The 26623-nt window shown below is 47.1% G+C and overlaps 1 protein-coding gene across 1 annotated transcript; it reads left to right on the top strand.

Annotated features, from left to right (window-relative positions):
* The first annotated feature begins 35 nt into the window (after positions 1 to 35).
* LOC121531702 (cystine/glutamate transporter) lies at positions 36 to 26449 on the top strand. Its single transcript, XM_041837087.1, has 12 exons — positions 36 to 1572; positions 2206 to 2332; positions 10715 to 10830; positions 11005 to 11130; positions 19037 to 19136; positions 19307 to 19351; positions 19454 to 19577; positions 20397 to 20500; positions 23150 to 23246; positions 23542 to 23691; positions 24062 to 24239; positions 25315 to 26449. Exons 1-12 carry the CDS (start codon positions 1290 to 1292, stop codon positions 25368 to 25370), a joined length of 1506 nt encoding a protein of 501 aa, XP_041693021.1. The 5' UTR covers positions 36 to 1289; the 3' UTR covers positions 25371 to 26449.
* The last annotated feature ends 174 nt before the right edge of the window (positions 26450 to 26623 follow it).

The raw sequence follows: 26623 nt of genomic DNA, 5'->3' as shown, positions 1-26623 counted from the left end.
CTCCGCTGTCCTGGCGTCGTGGGGGAGCTTGTTCCACCATTGGGGTGCCAGAGCAGCAAATAACTTTGACTGGGCTGAGCGGGAACTGTGAGCATACGAGCATACGACACAGTTTCTCTCTCCAGGTGTTCTTGGTTGACTCACTGGAAGGCGACTGGAATATGGCACCTTGCCCTAGAACTCCAAGGTCTTTATCTCAAATCAAGGCTTCTAAACCAGTTTGTCTGGCAGCTTATCAGGAGGAGATACAGTTGCTGTACCAGTATGATTGATTGGCTAACATTTCACATTGAAGAAGGCACAGTGATGCCGAAACGTTGGTGGTTTACCCAATAAATTACTGGGAGCTTATATAGAGTGTTTGAAAAATAATGACACTCCCCCACAACTTTTAAACTATGCTTGACTAAAGATTGGGGAAAAAAAGTTGTTTGCTTTTCTCATTGTTTGGTTGGTAGCGTTTTCTGAGTGTGGTAATGAGTATGATCTTACTGGAAGCTATATGTGTGTTCACAAGGCTAGTTGTGGTAGCTTGTGGTCAATGACAAGTCCAGACTGTAGGCGTTGATGCTGATCACGTGTCATGTGACATCAGAGCCGTTTGGCATCGATTGCATCAGTTCCACCAGTTTCTGGTCCCCCTTTTGTTTTGGGAGAACTGTGTTGGGAACTCTCAAGTGATTATTCAGATATATCATTGACATCCTGAGTTAGAGGGCGCTCAATGCAACACCTCTCACAACACTATCAGACAACACTACCAGACTGGTTCTGCAGTGAGGCACAGGGACCAGCCAGATAATAAGAGGTTTGGAGAGCGGGAATGCTGGAGAGAGAGAAAAACAAAAGAGGGGGGAGAGAAAAAAGTGTTAGAGGCAGCAAGTGGGAGAGTAAAAGAGAGAGAGAGCAACTGAATGAGCGGGGCTTTAGAACGAGATTAGAGTGTGTGTGTGTGTGTGTGTGTGTGTGTGTCTGTGCGTGTGAGTGTGTCTGTGTGTCTAAGAGAGAGAGGGAGAGAGTGGGAGAGGCCATTCCCCAGAGGTTTGGTCTAACTCCCAGTAGTATAAGTTATTTGCACAGCAGGACCAGTAGCAGCCTGCTTTGTCAGAGTAACTTGCTGTTCTGTAGTCGCAACAGCAGGTCACTGCAGACGGACTGAAAAAACATTACAGTTGTTTTGGGATCCAGAGTGCCAGAAGGAAGTGTGAGGGGTGTGTGTGACACATTGTGTGTTGGAGAGTGTGAGTGTGTGTGTGTGTGTGTGTGTGTGGGTGTGAGAGCGTACAAGGATGACCAGGGGGTCAGTCAATGGTGAGGGGACTGGGGTGAACAACACCCCTCAAAATGGGGGACACCCTGGGGATACCCTTGTCCCAAAAGAGGACCCTGACGCTCCCAACGGAAAGGTAGAGCTGAGGAAGAAGGTGACACTGCTTCGGGGAATCTCCATCATCATCGGTACCATCATCGGAGCGGGAATCTTCATCTCTCCCAAGGGAATCCTGAAGAACTCTGGGAGTGTTGGAATGTCTCTGGTGGTGTGGATCGCCTGCGGAGTGCTGTCCCTGTTCGGTGAGTCACACGTAGTTGTCGCCAGGAGGGAGGAGACAGACCTAAGTAAAGGTGTACAGAGTGGTTTTATGATGCGTGCGAACTGAAGCTATCAGGATGGAGTTTTTGTGTTTTTATTGCTGTTCAGTCTATTGGGTTACGACTCCCCTGCTTCCCCTTCCCTGAAGAACCTAGAGTTGACGTATCCTAAAACAAAGTGCAAAACGTGTAAAACAGCTTTTCTTGAGATGATGAGTGTGAATGAAAGCTTAGGGGGGTGGATGAACTTTGTAACTGTCTGCTGCTATGGAAAAGCTTCCGCCTCTACTCTTGCATTATTTCATTATATTACTGTAATTACAGAAGCCTTACTGTAGCTACTGCCTTCTAACTAACCATCAAACTGCTGAAACAGCAATTACTCTTTACGCTAACCTCTATGTCTATATTCCCTTTCTCTCTCTCTCTCTCTCTCTCTCTCTCTCTCTCTCTCGCTCTCTCTCTCTCGATCTCCCCCCACACACACATGATTATGAATACAATTAATCACATTTTCCTCTTATAGACAGTTATCTACTGTTGCTGATGCTGCCACTGTTTCACAGGTGGCTAGCCACTCCCCTGTCCTAAACCTTTCCCTCTCTCCTATCCCAGGGGCCCTGTCCTATGCAGAGCTGGGAACCAGCATTCAGAAATCTGGAGGACATTATACCTATATCCTGGAGGCCTTTGGACCACAGATGGCCTTCATACGCCTCTGGGCTGACCTCATCGCCATCAGGTAGGTGTGTGTGTGTGTGTGTGTGTGTGTGCGACAGAGATAGCAGCAGGAAGGGGGGGGTAGATACATGCAATAAGGTGTGTGTATATCACTCTATACTGTCTGTGTGTTAGAGAGAGAAGGGGATGGGCCAAGCGTGTATCTCACCATTGTAAAGATAGCAAAGCCTCTCGGATCCCATCCTGGTCCGTTGATACACATGGTAGCAGAGCAGTGTAAACAAACCTGCTATACTATGCTGTACTGCAGGTTAACCCAGGCCAGGGGGGGGATGTATTGTTTTGGGTCAATGGGAAATGAACAGCGATCTGGGGATGAGCCCACAGACTGTGCAACAGTTATTAGATTCTTATTAGAGCAATAGAAGACACTGGAATTGGTTCACCTCCACATGTGGTAGATGTCAAGTTTTATGTGTATGTGTTTAATTTAGATACTTAGTGTGTAGGCCAACCTACCTACTACACACTGTAATAATGTGTCAGTGTTCTGAGAATTAAGTTGGTTTGTTATTAGTTGGTACATGTCTTATCAGCTTTTCTTTCAGATATATTGAATACATTTGCCATTTCATTCTGGACCCTGAGTTCATTTACTCGTACAGTGAGGGAAAAAAGTATTTGATCCCCTGCTGATTTTGTACGTTTGCCCACTGACAAAGAAATGATGAGTCTATAATTTTAATGGTAGGTTTATTTGAACAGTGAGAGACAGAATAACAACAAAAAATCCAGAAAAACGCATGTCAAAAATGTTATAAATTGATTTGCATTTTAATGAGGGAAATAAGTATTTGACCCCCTCTCAATCAGAAAGATTTCTGGCTCCCAGGTGTATTTTATACAGGTAATGAGCTGAGATAAGGAGCACACTCTTAAAGGGAGTGCTCCTAATCTCAGCTTGTTACCTGTATAAAAGACACCTGTCCACAGAAGCAATCAATCAATCAGATTCCAAACTCTCCACCATGGCCAAGACCAAAGAGCTCTCCAAGGATGTCAGGGACAAGATTGTAGACCTACACAAGGCTGGAATGGGCTACAAGACCATCGCCAAGGAGCTTGGTGAGAAGGTGACAACAGTTGGTGCGATTATTCGCAAATGGAAGAAACACAAAAGAACACCCTCGGCCTGGGGCTCCATGCAAGATCTCACCTCGTGGAGTTGCAATGATCATGAGAACGGTGAGGAATCAGCCCAGAACTACACGGGAGGATCTTGTCAATGATCTCAAGGCAGCTGGGACCATAGTCACCAAGAAAACAATTGGTAACACACTACGCCGTGAAGGACTGAAATCCTGCAGCGCCCGCAAGGTCCCACTGCTCAAGAAAGCACATATACAGGGCCGTCTGAAGTTTGCCAATGAACATCTGAATGATTCAGAGGAGAACTGGGTAAAAGTGTTGTGGTCAGATGAGACCAAAATTGAGCTCTTTGGCATCAACTCAACTCGCCGTGTTTGGAGGAGGAGGAATGCTGCCTATGACCCCAAGAACACCATCCCCACCGTCAAACATGGAGGTGGAAATATTATGCTTTGGGGGTGTTTTTCTGCTAAGGGGACAGGACAACTTCACCGCATCAAAGGGACGATGGACGGGGCCATGTACCGTCAAATTTTGGGTGAGAACCTCCTTCCCTCAGCAAGGGCATTGAAAATGGGTTGTGGATGGGTATTCCAGCATGACAATGACCCAAAACACACGGCCAAGGCAACAAAGGAGTGGCTCAAGAAGAAGCACATTAAGGTCCTGGAGTGGCCTAGCCAGTCTCCAGACCTTAATCCCATAGATAATCTGTGGAGGGAGCTGAAGGTTCGAGTTGCCAAACGTCAGCCTTGAAACCTTAATGACTTGGAGAATATCTGCAAAGAGGAGTGGAACAAAATCCCTCCTGAGATGTGTGCATACCTGGTGGCCAACTACAAGGAACGTCTGACCTCTGTGATTGCCAACAAGGGTTTTGCCACCAAGTACTAAGTCATGTTTTGCAGAGGGGTCAAATACTTATTTCCCTCATTAAAATGCAATTCAATTTATAACATTTTTGACATGCGTTTTTCTGGATTTTTTTGTTGTTATTCTGTCTCTCACTGTTCAAATAAACCTACCATTAAAATTATAGACTGATCATGCCTTTGTAAGTGGGCAAATACTTTTTTCCCTCACTGTATGTATGTACTCAATATACTGTACTTTATGTTTATCTCTATATTATAAACTGGGGGATTTGAGCCCTGAATGCTGATTGGCTGACAGCCGTGGTATATCAGACCGTATGACAAAACATTTATTTTTACTACTCTAATTACGTTGGTAGGCAGTTTATAATTGCAATAAGGAACCTCGTGTTATGATTTACCAGTATTAGAACCCAAATGCAGACAAGTACACCAAGCCAGAGAAGGTTTAACAGGTTTATTTAAAATGTTCAATAGTCCAGGTTTCCAATAATAGGGGAAGAGCAAGTCCAGGTTACAGGGAGGGTAACAGATCCAGGTCAGGGCAGGTGTGGTACCGTAATGTCCTAGTGTCCGTGGTGAGTCCAAAAGAGAGGTCCGGTAGTGGAGAGCAGGATGGTGGTGGCAGGAGTGAAGCGGAGGCAGGAGTCAGGTTCCAAATATATGGTCGTCTTGACTATGATCTGACGATGAGTGGTAAGTTTGACCGGGTCTTAAAGGCTGAGGTGATATGGTGAATGAGCTGCAGCTGGAACCCTGACTCCCGCACACCAGACTTCACTCCTGCAATCAAGGACAGACAGAGGGGAGGGAGAGAGCAGAGAGAGAGCTACCTAGCAGCAGTAGGCCTAACAGTACCCCCCTCTACGGACGCCACCTGGCGGCCGACGGGGTTTATCGGGATGTAACCTATGAAACTCTCGGACCAGAGCAGGATCCACAATGAAGCTCCTGGGCACCCAGGAACGTTCCTCAGGACCATAACCCTCCCAATCCACCAGGTACTGGAAACCACGACCCCGGCGGCGAACATCCAGAAGTCGCCGGACAGTGTAGACCGGACCCCCACCCACGATCCTGGGCGGAGGAGGGGGACGAGAGGGCGGGCACAGAGGGCTAACCGACACAGGCTTAATCTGGGAAACATGAAAGGTGGAATGAACCCGTAGGGAGGCAGGAAGCTGTAGCTTAACCGCGCAGGGGTTAACAATAGACAGTATCTTGAACGGTCCTATAAAACGAGGCGCCATCTTCTTAGACTCCACCTTCAATGGAAGGTCCCGTGACTTCAGCCATACCTCTTGACCAGGAGAGTAACCGGGAGCCTGGGACCGGTGACGGTTGGCTTGCCTCTGCATGTACGCCCGAAGCTCGGGACAGAGCTACCCTGGCCTTCCTCCAGACCTTGAAGCAGCGGCGCATGTGGGACTGCACCGAGGGTACCGCCAGTTCCCTCTCTTGAGAAGGGAACAGGGGAGGTTGATAACCCAGAGCACACAGAAAAGGAGACAAACCAGAGGAAGCATTAGTCAAGGTGTTATGAGCATATTCCACCCAGGGGAGCATGGAGCTCCATGACCCAGGGTTAGACCCTGTGACACAGCGAAGAGCGGTCTCCATCTCCTGGTTCGCTCTCTCGGCTTGCCCGTTGGTCTGGGGGTGATATCCAGAGGACAGGCTGGATGTAATGCCCAAAGCTTTACAGAAAGCTTTCCACACCTGGGAGACAAACTGGGGACCCCTGTCAGAGACAATACCCGTGGGTAGACCATGAGAGCGGAACACATGTTCAACCAAAATATCAGCCGTCTCTCTGGCAGTGGGCAGTTTAGGTAGGGCCAAAAAATGAGCGAACTTAGAAAAACGATCAATCACCGTAAGAATTACAGTCTTTCCAGACGAGGGGGAAGTCCAGTGACAAAATCCATAGCGATATGCGACCAGGGCCGGCTGGGTATAGGTAGAGGTCGTAGATGACCAGCGCTGGCCTGGGTGGAGTTCTTACTTCGTGCACATACCGTACAAGCAGCAATGAAGGCTCGAGTGTCCGCCTCCATCGTGGCCCACCAGAACTTCCGTCGCACAAAGTCAAGGGTCCGCGAAACTCCAGGGTGACAGGTAAGGGGAGACGAGTGAGCCCACTGAAGTACCTGGGAGCGAGCAGACTCAGGGACAAACATCCGGTTAGGAGGACCCCTCCCAGGGTCAGCTTGATGATGTTGAGCCTGTCTAACAATCCCCTCGATGTCACATGTGACGACCGCAATACTGCAGGTAGGAGGCAAAATGGGTTCAGGGTTACTACCAGTATCAACAGCCGAATGAACACGAGACAGGGCGTCAGGCTTGACGTTGCGTGACCCAGGACGGTAAGACAGAGAAAAATTGAATCTCCCAAAAAATAGTGCCCACCTGGCTTGGACGGGGGTTGAGCTGCTTCGCTGACTGGAGGTAAGCCAGATTCTTATGATCCGTCCAAACGATGAAGGGTTGTTCCGCCCCCTCCAACCAATGTCGCCACTCCTCGAGAGCCAGCTTAACGGCGAGCAGTTCACGATTGCCAACATCATAATTCCTCTCTGCCTGAGAAAGTTTCCTTGAGAGAAAAGCACAGGGATGCAGTTTGTTATCTTCAGGAGAACGCTGTGACAACACCGCACCTACCCCAGTGTCGGATGCATCCACCTCCACGACAAACTGGCGGTCGGGGTCCGGCTGCATCAGAATGGGAGCCGAGGCGAAGCGATGTTTCAGTTCTTCGAACGCTGATTCGGCCCCTTCATTCCAAGCGAACGGTCGTGAGATGGAGGTGAGAGCGGTGAGTGGCGCCGCAATGCGGCTGTAGTCCTTGATGAACCTCCTATAGAAGTTCGCAAACCCCAGAAATCGTTGAAGTTGTTTGCGGGTAGAGGGGGCTGGCCAGTCCGTGACAGCAGAGATCTTAGCTGGGTCCATCCGCAACTCCCCCTGAGCGATGATGTAACCCAAAAAAGAGGTCTCAGACACATGAAATTCACATTTCTCCATCTTCACAAACAGTTTGTTCTCCAACAACCTTTGCAACACCTGGCGCACATGCAGTTCATGTTCCTGGGAGGACTCTGAGAAAATCAAGATATCATCCAGATAGACAAAAACAAACCGATTCAACATGTCCCGAAGGACATCATTGACTAGTGCCTGAAAAACAGCAGGGGCATTAGACAACCCAAAAGGCATAACCAGATACTCAAAATGTCCCAAGGGTGTGTTGAAGGCAGTCTTCCATTCATCACCTTTACGAATGCGCACCAGGTGATACGCATTTCGTAGATCCAGTTTCGTAAAGATGGTAGCACCATGAAGGAGGGGAAAAGCAGAATTAATCAAAGGCAGAGAATACTTGTTCTTAATGGTGATGTTGTTAAGTCCACGGTAATCAATACAGGGTCTGAGGGTCTTATCCTTCTTAGCAACAAAAAAAATCCCGCTCCTACAGGTGACGAGGAAGGACGCATAATACCTGCCGCCAAGGAGTCCCGAATGTAGTTCTCCATAGCCTCCGTCTCCGGCCGGGAGAGATTGTACAGGCGACTGCTGGGGAGCGGGGCTCCTGGCTGGAGGTCAATGGCACAGTCGTAAGGCCGGTGAGGAGGAAGAGAAGTAGCTCTGTGTTTGCAGAAAACGGATGCCAGGTCATGATACACGTCAGGAACATTAGAAAGATCCATGGACTCCAGTGGAGGTCGAGGCACAGTACTGGCAGGAGTCAGAGCAGAACACAAACAATTCACATGACAAAATGTGCTCCATGAAACAATTCTACCTGTCACCCAATCAATGTGTGGATTGTGTCTTATGAGCCAGGGGATACCAAGGACCAGAGGGGTCTGTGGGCAGTCGATAATATGGAATTGAATGTTCTCCTGATGATTTCCCGACACTCTAAGACAAACAGGAACAGTCTGATGGGTAATATGGGTCAACAATTGTCCATTCAGACCCTTAGCCTGCAGCGGACAGTCCATAGGAACAGTCTCCAAATCCATTTGTTGAGCCCACTCTCTATCCAAAAGCTTTCGTCTGCACCAGAGTCAATCAGCGCACTAACAGAGAGATTCTGGAACTGCCACTGGAGGGATGCCTGGAGCAGAATGCGGGGAGAAGAGGAAGAATCCGCTGCTCGGCTCACCAAAACTTCTCCCATTAATGATGAGCCGGCCCTTTTCCCCGGACGAACTGGGCAGGAAGGAACGAAATGACCAGCTTCTCCACAATACAGGCAGACCCGAGCCTGAATGCGACGTGCACGCTCCTCTGAGGACAACCGTGCACGACCCACCTCCATGGCTTCGGGTTCAGTGCTCCTCGTATCGACTCGGGAAGACACGGCTTTCTCCGTAGGGAAGATGCGGGGAGGAGTTTGTTGATGACAGACAGGTTGCTTGGAACTAACACTCCTCTCCCGGCGGCGCTCCCGAATCCGATTATCCAACCTGATGGTGAGTGAAATAAGATTATCCAGCGTAGGCGATTCATCATATGACACCAATTCATCTTTTAAAGTCTCAGACAAAGCATTGATGAACACTCCTTGTAATGCCTCGTCATTCCAACCACTCACTGCTGCTAAAGTCCGAAACTCCACTGCCATCTCCGCCACACTGCGAGCCCCCTGCCGAAGAGAAAACAACCGCTTTCTCAGCCTCCTTGCCTCGTGACGGGGTGGTCAAAAACCTTCCTCATCTCAGTGGTGAAGGCAACGTAAGCGTTGCAAATGTCCGACTGACTCTCCCAGACCGCGGATCCCCAGGCACGAGCGGAACCGCTAGTAGAGTTGATAAGGTAGGCAATACGGGCTCTTTCTGAGGCGTAGGTGAGGGGCTGTTGTTCAAACACTAACGAGCATTGAGTCAAAAAATCGCCACAGGTTCCCATGTTCCCGTCATAGCGCTCTGGAGCAGGAACAAAAGGCTCTCTGATCTGGGCTGAAGGGGTAGTAAGGGCAGACACTTGATTGGTGAGTAATTGAACCTGATTAAGCAGCACCTGACTGTCCTCAGCAATCGTCTTAAACAGGGTATCATGTTGGCCAAGTAAAATGCCCTGATTGGCTATGGCAGTCCAAATTTGAGTGCACTCTGGGGTGGTATCCAAGCTACTGTCTGCTGGGTTCATGAGGGTCAGATCATACTGTTATGATTTACCAGTATTAGAACCCAAATGCAGACAAGTACACCAAGCCAGAGAAGGTTTAACAGGTTTATTTAAAATGTTCAATAGTCCAGGTTTCCAATAATAGGGGAAGAGCAAGTCCAGGTTACAGGGAGGGTAACAGATCCAGGTCAGGGCAGGTGTGGTACCGTAATGTCCTAGTGTCCGTGGTGAGTCCAAAAGAGAGGTCCGGTAGTGGAGAGCAGGATGGTGGTGGCAGGAGTGAAGCGGAGGCAGGAGTCAGGTTCCAAATATATGGTCGTCTTGACTATGATCTGACGATGAGTGGTAAGTTTGACCGGGTCTTAAAGGCTGAGGTGATATGGTGAATGAGCTGCAGCTGGAACCCTGACTCCCGCACACCAGACTTCACTCCTGCAATCAAGGACAGACAGAGGGGAGGGAGAGAGCAGAGAGAGAGCTACCTAGCAGCAGTAGGCCTAACACCTCGGGGTTGGTGGTAAATGGCCCATATACCACAGCTAAGGGCTGTATCAAGGCACTCCGCGTTGTGTCGTGTATATGAACAGCCTGTCACGTCTCCTCCCGTTGCTCCCCTCCGGCGCTCTGATTCGCCGGTCTACTGAGCCACCGGTCTGAGCGCACCATCTCGGCAACACCGGAATGGAAACCCAACGCTCCCTAATCACATGCAAGAAAACACCTGCACCTCATCATCTCATCACCACCACTATAAAGCCCTGGACTGTTCAGTCATTGTTGTGTGTGATTGTTAGTGTCATGTCGTGTACTCGCTCTTTGTTGTTCTCTTGCTCAGTGTTAAGTAAACCTTTACATTGTTGATTCCTGCGTCTGCGTCCTGCCTCTTCGTATCGTCAGTACTCGTCACACAGCCTTTAGCCGTGGTATATTGGCCATATACCACACCCCCTCTGGCATTATTGCTTAAGTATCCCCTGGATATTTTACTGTTATTGCTTCAAATGAACCTAGCAGACATATTTGAGTTAGTAACCACTGAATATCAGTAACTATAGTTATTTGTCTGTTATAGACTGTTAGTGTCAAGGGAAGCTAATAAACAAGTGTGAGGTTGGGTAAGACAGGTTCATGTCAATAGGAGGTCACATGCTCCCCAACACTCTGAACAGTGAATAATGTCCCAGATCTCACAGCATTGTGGGTCAGTGTTTCCGGTCATTGTGTTTGCTGCACATGTATTTTGGGGTCAGTGTTTTGGGGTCTGTGTGTGTTGTCTGTTCTAGACCTGCAGGGTTGGCAGTGATATCCCTGGCCTTCGGACAATATATACTGGAGCCCATATTCATGCCCTGTGGAGTGCCCGAGATTGCTATTAAACTGGCCACCTCTATAGGAATAAGTATGTCTAAGATTGATGCTACAGCATTACAGTATATTGAATTGAACAAACTTTGGAACATAGGATTTTTGTGCTTGTCAGTGAGATGATTCAAGTGAATGTAAGATACCAGTCAGTCTCACATAAAGTGTGTGTTTGTGTGTGTGCGTGTTTGTGTATATTCCTGCTCCACAGCGTCAGTGATGTATCTCAACAGTATGAGTACGAGCTGGACAAACAGGATTCAGATCTTCCTCACCTTTAGCAAGCTGCTGGCCATCGTCATCATCATTGTACCTGGCCTCTATATGCTCTTCAAAGGTAAGCCTTCATCATTATCATCATCGTTATCATCATCACCATCATCATTATCCTCATCATCGTCATCATCACCATCATCACCATATGTGACCGACCGCCTCGATTCGTTCTTATGTAGCAAAATTTGAAATTGTAGTTTTTACATTTGATAAAAGTAGAGACTCAGACCTAGAAAATTGTATATCATACCTTGCAGTTGAGGAACAATGGAAAAGTCGTTCTGCTTTGAAAGTTGATAAACTTGTAACCCCACTTTTGAGAAAATGTCCCTTGAATGTTTTGGTACACCTACTGGAGAGCTCTTCTTTGTCTACACCCATTCAGCATCGTTCACACCCTCTTAAGCCTCAGCCCCATCCATCTCATTAAGGAAACACATGTGAGGCCATGTGCTAAACAAAGTGAGTAATTTAGTAAACAACCAAAGATTTCAAGACTAAAAGTGGTAAAAGTAGTAGCCTACAATAAGGAAAAACTCCAGGTAAAAATACACTTTATATACTGTAGTCCTTGGCCTATATCCTAATCTGACTTTGGTGCAGGTCATGTTGTTCTTCACATTACCGTCTCTGGTAAACACACACTATAGCAAATAAAATCGAAGTTTATTTTTCAAACGCACAGGATACAGAAGGTGTAAATGGTACAGTGAAATGGTTACTTGCATAGTAGCAATATCACAAACAGTAAGTGTCCAGATACAAATATTGTATACATATTTTATCATTATTAGATGATGCTTACCCGACATACTTGTCTAAATTGATGGGTCATGTGAAGGAAATGCTATAACCACCCACCAGCCACATCTAGCTAAGTGGATGGGTCACTATTGTCTAGACAAATACAATAGATGGCCGTAATCACCCCCAGACACACCTGGCTAACTTGATGGGTCATGTAATCATCTGGCGAAGTAGCTAGCTAGCTAAACAATGAACCGTCATAATCCCAACTCAGACTACTACCAACACAAACATTGTCATTTTTACATTTTACATTTTAGTCATTTAGTAGACGCTCTTATCCAGAGCGACTTACAGTTAGTGCATTCATCTTAAGATAGCTAGGTGGGACAACCACATATCACAGGCATTTAACTCAGTTTTGTTTGTAGCTACACCTTGTTTGGCCAGCGTTGTGTCAAGTCACTCTGGTTCACACTGATCGTGGCATGTGCAGAAAGTAGCCCATCACTTTTTCCAACTGATCTGTCGATAGCACCTGCTAAATTCAGGGCATCAATGTTGTTGAGAAAAGTAGCAAAACTTTTGTAGTTCTCGATGGCTAATGTTCATATCTTTAAAAATGGCACCATAGAAAGGACTATCAACAAATACTGAGCAGCTCATGTTATAGACATAAGCATGCTACATGGCAGACCAATCCAAACTCATCTCCCGGCATGTCCAGCCCATCCATTATCTCAGCCAATTGTGGCTAGCGGGAAGGTTCCTGTCTTTTTCCGTGGCTAAACCAACTAGGCTCGTAATTTTACAATTCTATTCGTATTGACGAATGGACTACAAGTTTGTTATTAAAGCACATGAAAGTTCACATGTTCCAGAAGACATTTCTGCCAAAAATGTATTTTGATAGAAAATAAATGTTTACTTTAAAATGGCTCTCCTGTGAAGTAGTGACGTGACAAAAGCCTAGTTTCCTGAAACGAGTCACATATGTTACACTGGATTAAAACCACAAAAATGGCATGCTAATTCTTACATCACATTGAATCCCTCACTCTTTCATGACTCCTCAAAAACGTTGAAATTATTGAAAGCTTGAAAATGTTTGTGGTACATAGGGTTATATTTGTTTGTTTGTTACAGGGACATTCTACAGATCCCACCACTTGACCAGAATAGCTATACTTTAACATACTTGGTGTTTATTGGCTACAGAGTAGCTGTACTATCAACATGACACATTACAGGCTTGGTACATAATAGCTACAAAGTGGCTGTAGGCCTATACACAGCTAACATACTTTACATTTTTTACATTTCTAGTCATTTAGCAGACTGCCTTAGACCACTGCGCCACTCGGGAGATGCTTGGTGTTCTACCATACCAATGTTCATTGAACGTCAGTCATTTCAGCTTTTAGAGGGTTATTATCTGCCCCTTTGCAAGTGTGTTCCAATAGAGAGGAATACACTACATACACTATGTGTGTGTTGTACTGGAATGCTCTTACGGGTGCATTCTTATATGTACTGTGATGTCACGAGAGGCTGTGTCCTGGAGGGACGTTACATCCCCCTGAGATGGCTGCAAACCCAGACAGCTATGGCTCCATCTGCTGGTATGGTCGGGAACTCCAACCCTCTATGGCCAATCTTCCCACGCAGCTGAAACCAATCAGGAGCTGATGAGCTGAAGGTTTGTTGAAGGGAAGAGACACGGTCTCCAAGCTGGGCTCTCTGGAGGACAAGAGTGCTGCACGTCCACTTCCATGAGGAATATAAGGATTTGGAGATACTTACCTTTGGGAAATACTCACCTTTGGATATATGCACCTGTGGAAATACGTGTGGGACATTTGGAAGGACGTTTTGCTGGGTTGGCCACTAGCTGCAACGTGGAATACAGTAAGACTGGGGAAAAGTTATTTGAGCGAGGGAGAGTTATGATTTTGGATGTGGAAGAGACATCCCTGAACTGTTAACCCTTAAAGAGCCACCAGAGAACAGAATTGTGTTATACTTTCGTTAGTTTCCCAAGACCTTTAATAAAATCCTTGTTTTGGTTGAACCTGGTCTCCTTGCACTACTTGAGCAATCCCGCTGAAAGCTGTGTAGCCTCTCGTGACATCACAGATGGTGGAGAATACGGGCACGCTCAAGCGTTAATAGTGCATGTCAGAGGAGGATACCGAAGGTTTGATCACCCAGTTTTCCAAGTTGGCCGTAGGCTCCCGCCCGACTGAAATGGAGGACATATTGAAAGCCCTTGTTGCTGGCCAGCAAGCCCAGATGCAAGCAAACGTGGCTCTCTTGGAGGAGCAAAAGAAAGCCAACCTTCTGAAGGCAGAGGAATTGCAGTTGCAGAGACAGAGGGTGGTCCAAAATACCCGCCCAATAAAGGCAAGTGACTTTATATCTAAGATGGGAGCTACCGATGACATTGAGGCATACCTGCATGCATTTGAGGCCACGGCCACTAGGGAAGCCTGGCCCAAGCAACAGTGGGTTGGTCTGTTAGCCCCCTTTCTAACCGGGGAATCGCTGAATGCTGTCCGGGACCTGGGCCCTGACCAGGTTACTGACTATGATGCCCTGAAGTCTGAGATCCTCAGCAGATATGGACTCACAAAGTTTGGTATGGCCCAGCGCTTTCACGGCTGGACCTTCCAACCAGACCAACCTCCTCGGGCGCAGATGCATGAACTTGTCCGAATCGCAAGGAAATGGCTGGATCCGCAGAGGAATACAGCAGCGGCGGTGGTGGAGGCCGTTGTGGTGGATCGTTACCTACGCGCCCTGCCTTATGAGGCAAAACGGTTCATCAGTCAACAGGCCTTGACCACGGCTGATCTGACCGTGGAAGCTGTGGAAAAGTACCAGGCCACAGCGGAGATGCTGAATGCTTCCGAAAAGACCCCAGGAGGGCGGCCCCACCACAAATGGGAAGAACCCGTCCAAAGGACCCCCAATGTCTCGAACCCAGCCACGTCAGGACTTATCCCGGCTCCAGGGGGAGCCAGAAACCAGGCGGGTCCAAGAAGAGTACACCAGGAGGGGGGAAACTCGACAGTGTTACCGGTGTGGGGAGATGGGACATATCTCCTGGCAGTGTGGGAAACCAGCCGATGAACCTATGCCCACTGCGGAGTCCTCCAGCTCAGCACCCACACACCGTTTTGCCTCGCTCTTGGGAGTCGTAGATGGCGGCCCAGATCGACCCCCCACCTGCCCGGTAACTGTGAATCACCATGATGTGGAGGCCTTACTGGATTCTGGTAGCCGGGCCACCCTGGTGCGTAAGGATTTGGTGGGCCCAACGTGTCTGACCCCGGGAAAGTCCTCCCAGTTTCCTGTGTCCATGGGGACACCAGAGAATACCCCATTACTGAACTTACAATGACCAGCACACGGGGAACCATACACACGACGGCGGGGGTGGTTGATTCCCTCCCCGTCCCTGTCCTAATTGGACGAGACTGCCCAGCCTTTTACCCACTCTGGAGAGAGTCTCAGGAGAGGATAACCCGAGTACCTCGGAAACGGAGAGGCAAGACTCATCCTGGGAAGGCTCCGGTGCAATCCTCCGAGTTACTCACTCCCGCCCGGGCTCTGATAGGGATGGCAGGTGCCCAGACCGACACCGAGACTGGTCCGGATACGGGAGAAGAGAACGCAGCCCAGGAAAGGGCTCCGTTCTCCAGTGAAGAAGACGTCCCAGGCACCCAAGAGCTTCCCCCTCTCACAGGCCAGTATGGTACGGCTCAATTACAAGATCCTACTCTTGCAAATGCCTTAAGAAATGTGCAGGTATTAGAAGGTGTAGTGTTAGGTGATAAGACAACCCCTACTCACCCCCATTTCGCAGTAAACCGGGGGTTAGTATATCAGATAGTCAAGAAAAATGAGGAAGTGCATGAACAGCTCCTCGTGCCACAGCCCTATCGGGCCACAGTACTCAACCTAGCCCACACACACCCGCTAGGGGCCCACTTGGGGGTAGAGAAGACTAAGGAAAGAATCATGCAACGTTTCTTTTGGCCAGGAGTACACAAAGAGATAGAGAACTACTGCCGTAGTTGCCCTGAGTGTCAGCAGGTTGCGCCAAAGCCCACATATAGAAACCCGCTCATTCCCTTGCCCATTATCGAAACTCCTTTTGAGAGGATTGGATTAGACATAGTCGGGCCCTTACCGAAAAGTGCCAGGGGACATCAATACATTCTGGTCATTCTGGACTATGCGTCCCGGTACCCGGAGGCCATTCCGCTGAGGAAGGCTACATCCAGACAAATCGCCAAGGAGCTGTTCCGTCTCTCAACTAGTCTGGGAATCCCAAAAGAGATATTGACGGACCAAGGGACTCCATTCATGTCCAGGGTGATGAAAGAACTCTGTGCTTTACTGAAAATCAAACAGCTGAGAACCTCGGTCTACCACCCCCAGACAGATGGCCTAGTCGAACGTTTTAACAAAACACTAAAATCCATGCTGCGGAAAGCGGTAGGGGAAGATGGGCGCAACTGGGATCAGCTGTTACCATACATATTATTTGCGGTGAGAGAGGTACCTCAGTCTTCTACTGGTTTTTCACCCTTTGAGCTCTTGCTTTCCTACAGACCCAGAGGACTGCTCGACATCGCCAAGGAGGCCTGGGAGGAGCAGCCATGCCAACAGCGGACACTGATCGACCATGTAGGGGCTATGAGGGAGAGAATGAAGGCCATCTATCCCATGATGCGGGAACACCTGGAGGCCAGTCAGCGGCAACAGCAAGCCTCCTACAACAGATCTGCTCAACCCAGGGAGTTTAAGCCGGGGGACAGAGTGCTGGTCCTGGTGCCAACCGTTGAGTGCAAATTCCTGGCAACCTGGCAAGGACCATATGAGGTCATTGAACGCATGGGAGAAGTAAACTACAAGGTGAGGCAACCAGATAAAAGGAAAACTGAGCAGATTTATCATGTTAACCTTTTAAAGAAGTGGCACGCCAGAGAGGCGCTGTTCAGCTCTCTACCCCCACAGAGACCCAGGAACCGGCGCGAGAAGAGGTTCAGCTGGGTCCAAATCTGTCCCCACATCAACGACAGATGGCCCTGGAACTCGTGGAGCAGAACCAGGATGTCTTCTCCTCCCTTCCCGGTCACACAGAGGTGGTCCAACATGAGATCCGCACCATGCCTGGCCGAACGGTAAACCAGCGCCGTGCACCGCGTGCCAGAGGCTCGTAAAGTGGTTATACAGAAGGAGGTAAGGAAGATGCGGGAGTTGGGAGTAATCGAAGAGTCCCACAGTGCCTGGGCAAGTCCCATCGTACTAGTTCCCAAGCCAGACGGTTCAGTACGATTTTGTAATGACTATCGAAAGTTGAATGAAGTGTCTGAATTTGATGCATACCCAATGCCTCGTGTCGATGATTTAATAGACTCCTTGGGGCATGCTCGTTTCCTAACCACTCTTGATCTCACAAAAGGCTACTGGCAGGTGCCCTTGACCCCGGCGTCTAAGGAGAAGACAGCCTTTGCCACCCCGGGAGGGGCTCTACCAGTATACCCGACTTCCGTTTGGTCTCCACGGGGCACCTGCCACGTTCCAACGCCTGATGGATCGAGTCCTTGCGCCCCACAAGAGTGCACGCAGCGGCTTATTTGGATGATGTTGTTATACAAAGTCAGGATTGGGCCAGCCACCTACCCCGGGTACAAGCGGTGCTGGATTCGCTCAGGGAAGCAGGGCTCACGGCAAACCCGAAGAAGTGCAAGGTGGCCTTCAGTGAGACAAACTACCTGGGGTACACCATTGGGCGGGGGTTGGTCAAACCACAGGAAGCCAAACTGCGGGCCATACAGGACTGGCCGCAGCCCATCAACAAGAAGCAAGTAAGGTCATTTTTGGGCCTCGCTGGCTACTATAGACGCTTTATTGCAGATTTTGCTACCATAGCTGCACCGTTGACGGAGCTGACGACCAAACGCCACTCACGAATGGTGAAGTGGAACCCTGCGGCGGAGGCGGCTTTCCTCAACCTGAAGCGAGCACTCTGCTCCAGTCCGATCCTGGTGGCACCAGACTTCAAGAAGGAATTCATTGTCCAAGCGGATGCTTCGGAGGTGGGTCTGGGTGCTGTCCTCACCCAGGCACATGACGGTGAAGAACATCCCATTCTCTACCTAAGCAGAAAGTTACTTCCAAGAGAGAAGAACTATTCAACGGTGGAGAAAGAATGTCTGGCTGTAGTCTGGGCCCTGGAGTCCCTTCGGTTCTATCTCCTGGGCCGACGTTTCATGGTGGTATCTGATCACGGCCCTCTGCAGTGGATGGCCAAGAACAAGGAATCAAACAGTAGAGTAACCAGATGGTTTTTGAGCTTGCAACCGTTTAACTTTTCTGTTGTCCACAGGGCTGGCAAGCACCACGGCAATGCGGACGCCCTCTCCCGGCGTGATGCCTTCTTCGCTGCCTTTACCCCGACGAGGACGTCGGTCCCGAGGAGGGGGATGTGTGATGTCACGAGAGGCTGTGTCCTGGAGGGACGTTACATCCCCCTGAGATGGCTGCAAACCCAGACAGCTATGGCTCCATCTGCTGGTATGGTCGGGAACTCCAACCCTCTATGGCCAATCTTCCCACGCAGCTGAAACCAATCAGGAGCTGATGAGCTGAAGGTTTGTTGAAGGGAAGAGACACGGTCTCCAAGCTGGGCTCTCTGGAGGACAAGAGTGCTGCACGTCCACTTCCATGAGGAATATAAGGATTTGGAGATACTTACCTTTGGGAAATACTCACCTTTGGATATATGCACCTGTGGAAATACGTGTGGGACATTTGGAAGGACGTTTTGCTGGGTTGGCCACTAGCTGCAACGTGGAATACAGTAAGACTGGGGAAAAGTTATTTGAGCGAGGGAGAGTTATGATTTTGGATGTGGAAGAGACATCCCTGAACTGTTAACCCTTAAAGAGCCACCAGAGAACAGAATTGTGTTATACTTTCGTTAGTTTCCCAAGACCTTTAATAAAATCCTTGTTTTGGTTGAACCTGGTCTCCTTGCACTACTTGAGCAATCCCGCTGAAAGCTGTGTAGCCTCTCGTGACATCACAGTACTCATGCTAAACTAACTAGAAAGATGTTTAAATATACCTTGTCAAACACTCAACAAGTATTGATATTATTTGGTGAATGTGTCATTCCTTCTTTGTGTATGTGTGTGTGTGTGCAGGGGAGACTAAGAACTTTGAGAATGCGTTTGAGGTCAGTAATATCAAGCTCACAGGCCTTCCTCTGGCCTTCTACTCTGGGATGTACGCCTATGCTGGGTGGTGGGTATGGACTTCTTATAGCATAACTAGCTTTTATATCGAATTCTACACTTTTCATGAAGCCAACTAGTATAATACATTATTACTTGGCATGAGCATGTATGAGCTCTTGTAATGGACAGTATTGCCAAATGTAATATTGTTATAAAGCTCCAACTTTTTGCCTGCAGGTTTTACCTGAACTTTGTGACTGAGGAAGTAGAGAATCCAGAAAAGTGAGTTCATCCTCCTCATTCCATATCTCGTTTACATAGGTTTGCCTGATTGTAAGGTGAGATCGAATTATATTTTGATTGCGTTGTTGGTCTCAATCTCAGGACTGTCCCATTGGCCATCTCGATCTCCATGGCGATAGTCACTTCGTGCTACGTGTTGACCAACGTGGCGTACTACACTGTGATGTCAGCAGAGGAGCTGTTGGCATCGCAAGCCGTCGCTGTGGTAAGGCATCCAACAAGCTCTCTGTCTATTGGCCGATTTGATCGACACTGATCCTACAACCACCACTATTGGCTAGCGTTAACATAGGAGTCCTATGGATTTCTGTGTGTGATGTATTGATACATTTGAAGCTTATTGACTGCAGTCACACACCTCGTTCATCAGTGCTTCATCAGGGCCTGATTCCATCCAGCACTGAGGAGTGATTGATCTGTGGTATAGTTTTCCTGCACTATAAACTGCTCTTAGCGTTTCGTCATTAGTAGACCTCCAAGCCCAACACCTCTGCTTCCCAGTATGGCCTTATGTGATTCTACACAGTCCATCCCTCTCAATGATAATTAAATCATGCTGCAGTCTTAATGACATAGCCATAGACAGAGACTGTATACTGATCTCAGACCTGTTTGGAGTAGGGGGAAGGTTATTCACTAAAAGGGCTCTGATCTGATCAGATTTTTCTAATGGTGTTAGTTTTATTAAAGTTTTACAGGTCTGTGATGTTGCTCTTAAGGAAAGTGTGAGACCATTGGAGCTACGTCTATGTTCGTTAAATAGATGATCATTGAATTGAGAATCTTTCTCTGTATCTCTTTGTCCCTGTTTAGTTCATACTCTCTCTCTCTCTCTCTCTCTCTCTCTCTCTCTCTCTCTCTCTCTCTCTCTCTATTTTCTCTCTCTCTCTCTCTCTATTTTCTCTCTCTCTCTCTCTCTCTCTCTCTCTCTCTCTCTCTCTCTCTCTCTCTCTCTCTCTCTCTCTCTCTCTCTCTCTCTCTCTCTCTCTCTCTCTCTCTCTCGTCTCGTCTGTTTTGCCTGCAGACGTTTGCAGAGAAGATGATGGGGAACTTTTCGGTGGCGGTGCCGGTATTTGTAGCCTTGTCGTGCTTTGGTTCGATGAATGGCTGCTTGTTCGCTTTCTCAAGGTGGGCTGCGTGAACTCAGGCGTCAAACCGCAGCCTTCGCTAGCTTCTCCTGCCTTTTCCTGCCTTCCCTTCCCGACACAATGTTTGAGGACTGTGTGAGAGGAATCTAATCATATATATTTTTTACTGCTAAAACCTGTTAAGCAGAAGTTTAAATGTGTGGTATAGCGGTATAGTGAAAACACAACAACTGACATTGCTTTACTGTGTGAAGGTCAGTTATGACTGTCAGTTGTTTTCATATATTGGATTTTGTTAGACACTGCTTACACAAATCGGACCATAATTCTATCCTCCTGATTCCTGCTTACAAGCAAAAACTAAAGCAGGAAGCACCAGTGACTCAGTCAATAAAAAAGTGGTCAGATTAAGCAGATGCTAAGCTACAGGACTATTTTGCTAGCACAGACTGGAATATGTTCTAGGATTCTTCCAATGGAATTGAGGAGTACACCACATCAGTCACTGGCTTCATCAATAAGTGCATCGATGACGTCGTCCCCACAGTGACTGTACGTACATACCCCAACCAGAAGCCATGGATTACAGGCAACATCCGCACTGAGCTAAAGGGTAGAGCTGCCGCTTTCAAGGAGCGGGACTCTAACCCGGAAGCTTATAAGAAATCCCGCTATGCCCTCTGACGAACCATCAAACAGGCAAAGCGTCAATACAAGACTAAGATCGAATCGTACTACACCGGCTCTGGCGCTCGTTGGATGTGGCAGGGCTTGCAAACTATTACAGACTACAAAGGGAAGCACATTCGCGAGCTGCCCATTGACACAAGCCTACCAGACGAGCTAAATTACTTCTATGCTCGCTTCGAGGCAAGCAACACTGAAACATGCATGAGAGCATCAGCTGTTCCGGACGACTGTGTGATCACGCTCTCCGTAGCCGATGTGAGTAAGACCATTAAACAGGTCAACATTCACAAGGCCGCAGGGCCAGACGGATTACCAGGACTTGTACTCCGAGCATGCGCTGACCAACTGGCAAGTGTCTTCACTGACATCTTCAACCTCTCCCTGTCTAAGTCTGTAATACCAACATGTTTCAAGCAGACCACCATAGTCCCTGTGCCCAGGAACACTAAGGTAACCTGCCTATATGACTACCGACCTGTAGCACTCACGTCTGTATCCATGAAGTGCTTTGAAAGGCTGGTCATGGCTCACATCAACACCATTATCCCAGAAACCCTAGAACCACTCCAATTTGCATACCGCCCCAACAGATCCACAGATGATGCAATCTCTATTGCGCTCCGCACTGCCCTTTCACACCTGGACAAAACGAACACCTATGTGAAAATGCTATTCATTGACTACAGCTCAGCGTTCAACACCATAGTGCCCTCAAAGCTCATCAATAAGCTAAGGACCCTGGGACTAAACACCTCCCTCTGCAACTGGATCCTGGACTTACTGACAGGCCGCCCCCAGGTGGTAAGGGTAGGTAACAACACATCCGCCACGCTGATCCTCAACACGGGGGCCCCTCAGGGGTGCGTGCTCAGTCCCCTCATTTACTCCCTGTTCACTCATGACTGCATGGCCAGGCACGACTCCAACACCATCATTAAGTTTGCCGATGACACAACAGTGGTAGGCCAGATCACCGACAACGATGAGATAGCCTATAGGGAGGAGGTCAGAGAACTGGCCGTGTGGTGCCAGGACAACAACATCTCCCACAACGTGATCAAGACAAAGATGATTGTGGACTACAGGAAAAAGAAGAGGGCTGTAGTGGAGCAGGTTGAGAGCTTCAAGTTCCTTGGTGTCCACATCACCAACAAACTAACATGGTCCAAGCACACCAAGACAGTCGTGAAGAGGGCACGACAAAACCTATGGAGACTGAAAATATTTGGTATGGGTCCACAGATCTTCAAAAGGTTCTACAGCTGCACCATCGAGAGCATCCTGACTGGTTTCATCACTGCTTGGTATGGCAACTGCTCAGCCTCCGACCGCAAGGCACTACAGAGGGTAGTGCGTATGGCCCAGTACATCACTGGGGCCAAACTTCCTGCCATCCAGGACCTCTATACCAGGCGGTGTCAGAGGAAGGCCCTAAAAATTGTCAAAGACTCCAGCCACCCTAGTCATAGACTGTTCTCACGGTACCGGAGCGCCAAGTCTAGGTCCATGAGGCTTCTAAACAGCTTCTACCCCCAAGCCATAAGACTCCTGAACATCTAATCAAATGGCTACCAGACTATTTGCATTGTGTGTGTCCCCCCTTTTACGTTGCTGCTACTCTCTGTTTATTATCTATGCATAGTCACTTTATTAAATCTACCTACATACACATATTACCTCAATTACCTCGACTAGCCACTAACATTGACTCTGGACCGGTACCCCTTGTATATAGCCTGGCTATTGTTATTTTACTGCTGCTCTTTAATTATTTGTTGTTTAAATGTCTTATTATTTTGATATTTCATGTTTATTATTATTTTGGTATTCTTTCTTAGAATTGCATTGTTGGTTGAGGGCTTGAAAGTAAGCATTTCACTGTAAGGTCTACACCTGTTGTATTCTGCGCGTGTGACAAATACAATTTGATTTGATTTGTTGTTGAAGGTATTTCTAATTTAATCCTGAAGATTGTGTGTGATTGTGTTGGTGATTCTAGAATGTTCTATGTGGCGTCACGCGAGGGCCATCTCCCTGAGGTTCTGTCCATGATCCACGTCCGCAGACACACACCTTTGGCAGCCGTCCTCGTTCTGGTCAGATGAATATATATATTTTTTCATACACACATGTCACTCTTTACTGTCTTTATGAGGACCTGCTCTACATGTTCCACAATTAAAACTTTGCATTCCTTCCTGCATTCATCGTTTACATGTTTTAACTGTTAACATGCTTTGTGGGTACCTGTGAGCATCTCTGCCACTTCTTCATTGGATCCATGTGTGTGTTCTCTCTCTGTCTCTGTGTGTGGGTGTGTGGGTGTGTGTGTGTGTGTGTGTGTGTCGGTGTGTCGGAGTGTGCGTTCTTTCTCTGTGTTTATGTCTCCAGTACCCTATGACGGTGTTTCAGCTGTTTGTGGGAGATATCTACAGCCTGTTGAACTTCATGAGCTTCCTCCGCTGGCTCTTCATTGGCGTGGCTGTGCTGGGCCTCATCTACATGAGATACACACGGCCTGACATGCCACGCCCTTTCAAGGTCGGTCTAACCCACGTGACTCATCAACCATCAAATTATCAAATGTATTTATAAAGCCCTTTTTACATCGCCAGTTGTCACAAAGTGCTTATGCACACGGACACACAGATACACACAGATACACACACATACACACAGTCACAGATGCATATAGACATATCAAAGTCGATTATGACATCGCTCCTTCGGTGCCACTTCATGTGGCTCTGGAGGCCAATGCACGAGCCGCAGATATTCAAGCATCTTGCACACATGGACAAACAGAGTATGAGTCTGTCTAATGGCTGTCTTATTCAAAATAACTCGAACTACTGAATGCTTAAAATTGTAGATCCTTGACTCCTTTGTACTTCTTTGTCTTTCTTTCCAGGTTCCTCTTTTCATTCCAGCCATTTTCTCCTTCACCTGTTTCTTCATGGTGTTCCTCTCTCTCTACTCTGACCCCGTCAACACAGGGATAGGATTAGCCATCTCCCTAACAGGAATCCCAGCCTACTATATTTTCATTGTGTTTGACCGCAGACCCAAGTGGCTACAGAATGGTTTAGGTAACACACTACCTACACTTAGAAGGCATTAAATGCATTTACTAGACATCACTGTGAAAATCATACATACTACTGGCATATGGACAGCATTGATGAATCTTAATAAAGCAAATGTTCAACTCAAGGGATTAATCGGTGTGTCAGTGGACCATGAAACTATACACGCATAGTTTACCACATACAATCAATTTCCAATCCATTTTCAGCATGGCATCCTATCATAATTGCTGCATAAATCCCAATAATGTGACCTAACCCTCCGTAATTATTGGGACAGTGAAGCATTTTATCTTCTTTTGGCTCTATACTCCAAAAGTTTGGATTTGAAATCAAACAATAACTATGAAGTTAAAGTGTAGACTGTCATCTTAATTTGAGGGTATTTTAATCCATATCGGGTGAACTGTTTAGAAAGTACAGCACCTTCTGTACATAGTCCACCATTTTAGGGGAGCAAAAGTAAAGGGGACAAATTAACTTGATATTTGTGCATCTATAACTTTCTCACTCATAATTATTCACGATTCATTCAGGATTATACGTAATCATGGTAACATCCACATTCATGTAGAAGTGTTTAGAAACATATTCTATTCATATTTACAATAAAAGTGACTCAAATTGCACAATACATTATTTACTATTTATTTCTATTGGGCACAAATCTGAACACAACCAAAACAAACAGCAAATGCATCCAACAAATGTGTAGAGTCACAAGCTTGATGTAGTCTTTGCGTGCTATGAATATGGGACAAAATACTTAACGTTTTACTAATTTAATACACATATAAGTGAATTTGTCCCAATACTTTTGCGCCCCTAAAATGGTGGGGGAGGACAATGTACAAAAAGTGCTGTAATTTCTAAACGGTTCACCCAATATGGATGAAAAAACTTCAAATTAAAGCTCACAGTCTTCACTTTAACCTCATAGTCATTGTTTGAGTTCAAATCCAAAGTTATGAAGTATAGAGCCAAAAGTAGAAAAAATGCTTAAATTTCCCAATAATTATGGAGGGCACTGTAAAATGGTATCATAATAGTTTTTCTATGTATTTTATTCTGTCTCCAGATTCCTTCAACAGATCTGTCCAGATCATCCTGGAGGTGATCCCAGCAGAACACTGACACTCCTTCACACCATATCCCCACACCGATGGCCTCTATTGCATCGTTTCATAGAATAAATTATTATGACTCTCCCATCCTGCTGGCCTTATCTAGGCAGGCTTAGCCCTGCTCTGCTCTGCTCTCACATTTCACATTACCAATTCAAACCGCCTGAATACTTGCTCCTCTCTCCTCACTCAAGCATTTGAAATGGAGTGGCCAGGCAGGCAGGGAGGTGAGGCTGTGGCTATGTGTGTGGCTGTGTGTGTGTTTGTCTCCCTGTGTGAGATTTGCAGGTAATCCATCTCTGTAACCACTACCCTCTGGCTCCAGTCTGCAGTGGGAGCCCAGCCTCTTAGAAATGCAACAGCTTTTATTGTTGATGAGATGCGGCAGAGCCAGGGAATCCCTGTAAGCTAGGAGTATAACTATCTTTGGTTGCAATCACATCTAGCTTTAGTCATTGTTACAGCTAGCATTAGCCACAATCACAGCTAGCGTTAGCCACTATCACAGCTAGCGTTAGCCACAATCACAGCTAGCGTTAGCCACAGTCTTAGCTAGCGTTAGCCACAATCACTGCTAGCTTTAGCCCCAATCACAGCTAGCATTAGCCACAATCACAGCTAGCATTTGCCACAATCACAGCTAGCGTTAGTCATTTTTACAGCTAGCATTAGCCACAATCACAGCTAGCATTAGCCATAGTCACTGTCTGCTACACCTCAGACAACACTGGATACTCAATTTTCACCAGATCATTCAGGATCAGACAACACAACACACATAAATTAAGCCTAAGGCTACCTGTAGTTATTTCTATATTGTAGGAAATGAAGACAGATCAGTGATTGTTAATTGATGTGTGTTGTATAGTCTGAGTTAGACAAGCCCTCCCTTCACATAGTAGGTAAGCACTATCAGAACAGTAAACATACTCAATCTACAGATGCCTGTGAAACATGATGTCCTTAAACACAAGACAACCAACATTCATGTGATAAAGTTGTATATTTTATATATTTTTTAACATGTGTGTTCAGGACAAGTGACTGTTTAGAAATGATGCCCTGGAGAACCTGATATCTGATTTAAAAGAACAATAAAAATTGATTTTTTCAATCAGAGACACTACTTCTGTATCATGAATACGACTATTTGTATAATACAAGGGATACAGGATCTTATTTTCACTTGGTGAAGATGGCAACCTTAAGAGGCGTTTGTTGTGTCTAAAACGGTTTCCTCCCCATGTGCAGAATCTATTTCTC

The sequence above is a fragment of the Coregonus clupeaformis genome, chromosome 2 (genome assembly GCF_020615455.1).
Source record: "Coregonus clupeaformis isolate EN_2021a chromosome 2, ASM2061545v1, whole genome shotgun sequence".
NCBI lineage: Eukaryota > Metazoa > Chordata > Actinopteri > Salmoniformes > Salmonidae > Coregonus > Coregonus clupeaformis.
The sequence above is the reverse complement of the archived record's forward strand: the minus strand, read 5'-3'. Positions and strand labels throughout refer to the sequence as shown.

Bases quoted from the DNA above. Each gene is read 5' to 3' on its own strand.
- LOC121531702 (XM_041837087.1), top strand. From the start codon at position 1,290: ATGACCAGGGGGTCAGTCAATGGTGAGGGGACTGGGGTGAACAACACC. The intron at 2,333-10,714 runs GTAGGTGTGTGT...TGTCTGTTCTAG, and splicing joins GCTGACCTCATCGCCATCAG to ACCTGCAGGGTTGGCAGTGA. The intron at 24,240-25,314 runs GTAACACACTAC...TTCTGTCTCCAG, and splicing joins GTGGCTACAGAATGGTTTAG to ATTCCTTCAACAGATCTGTC.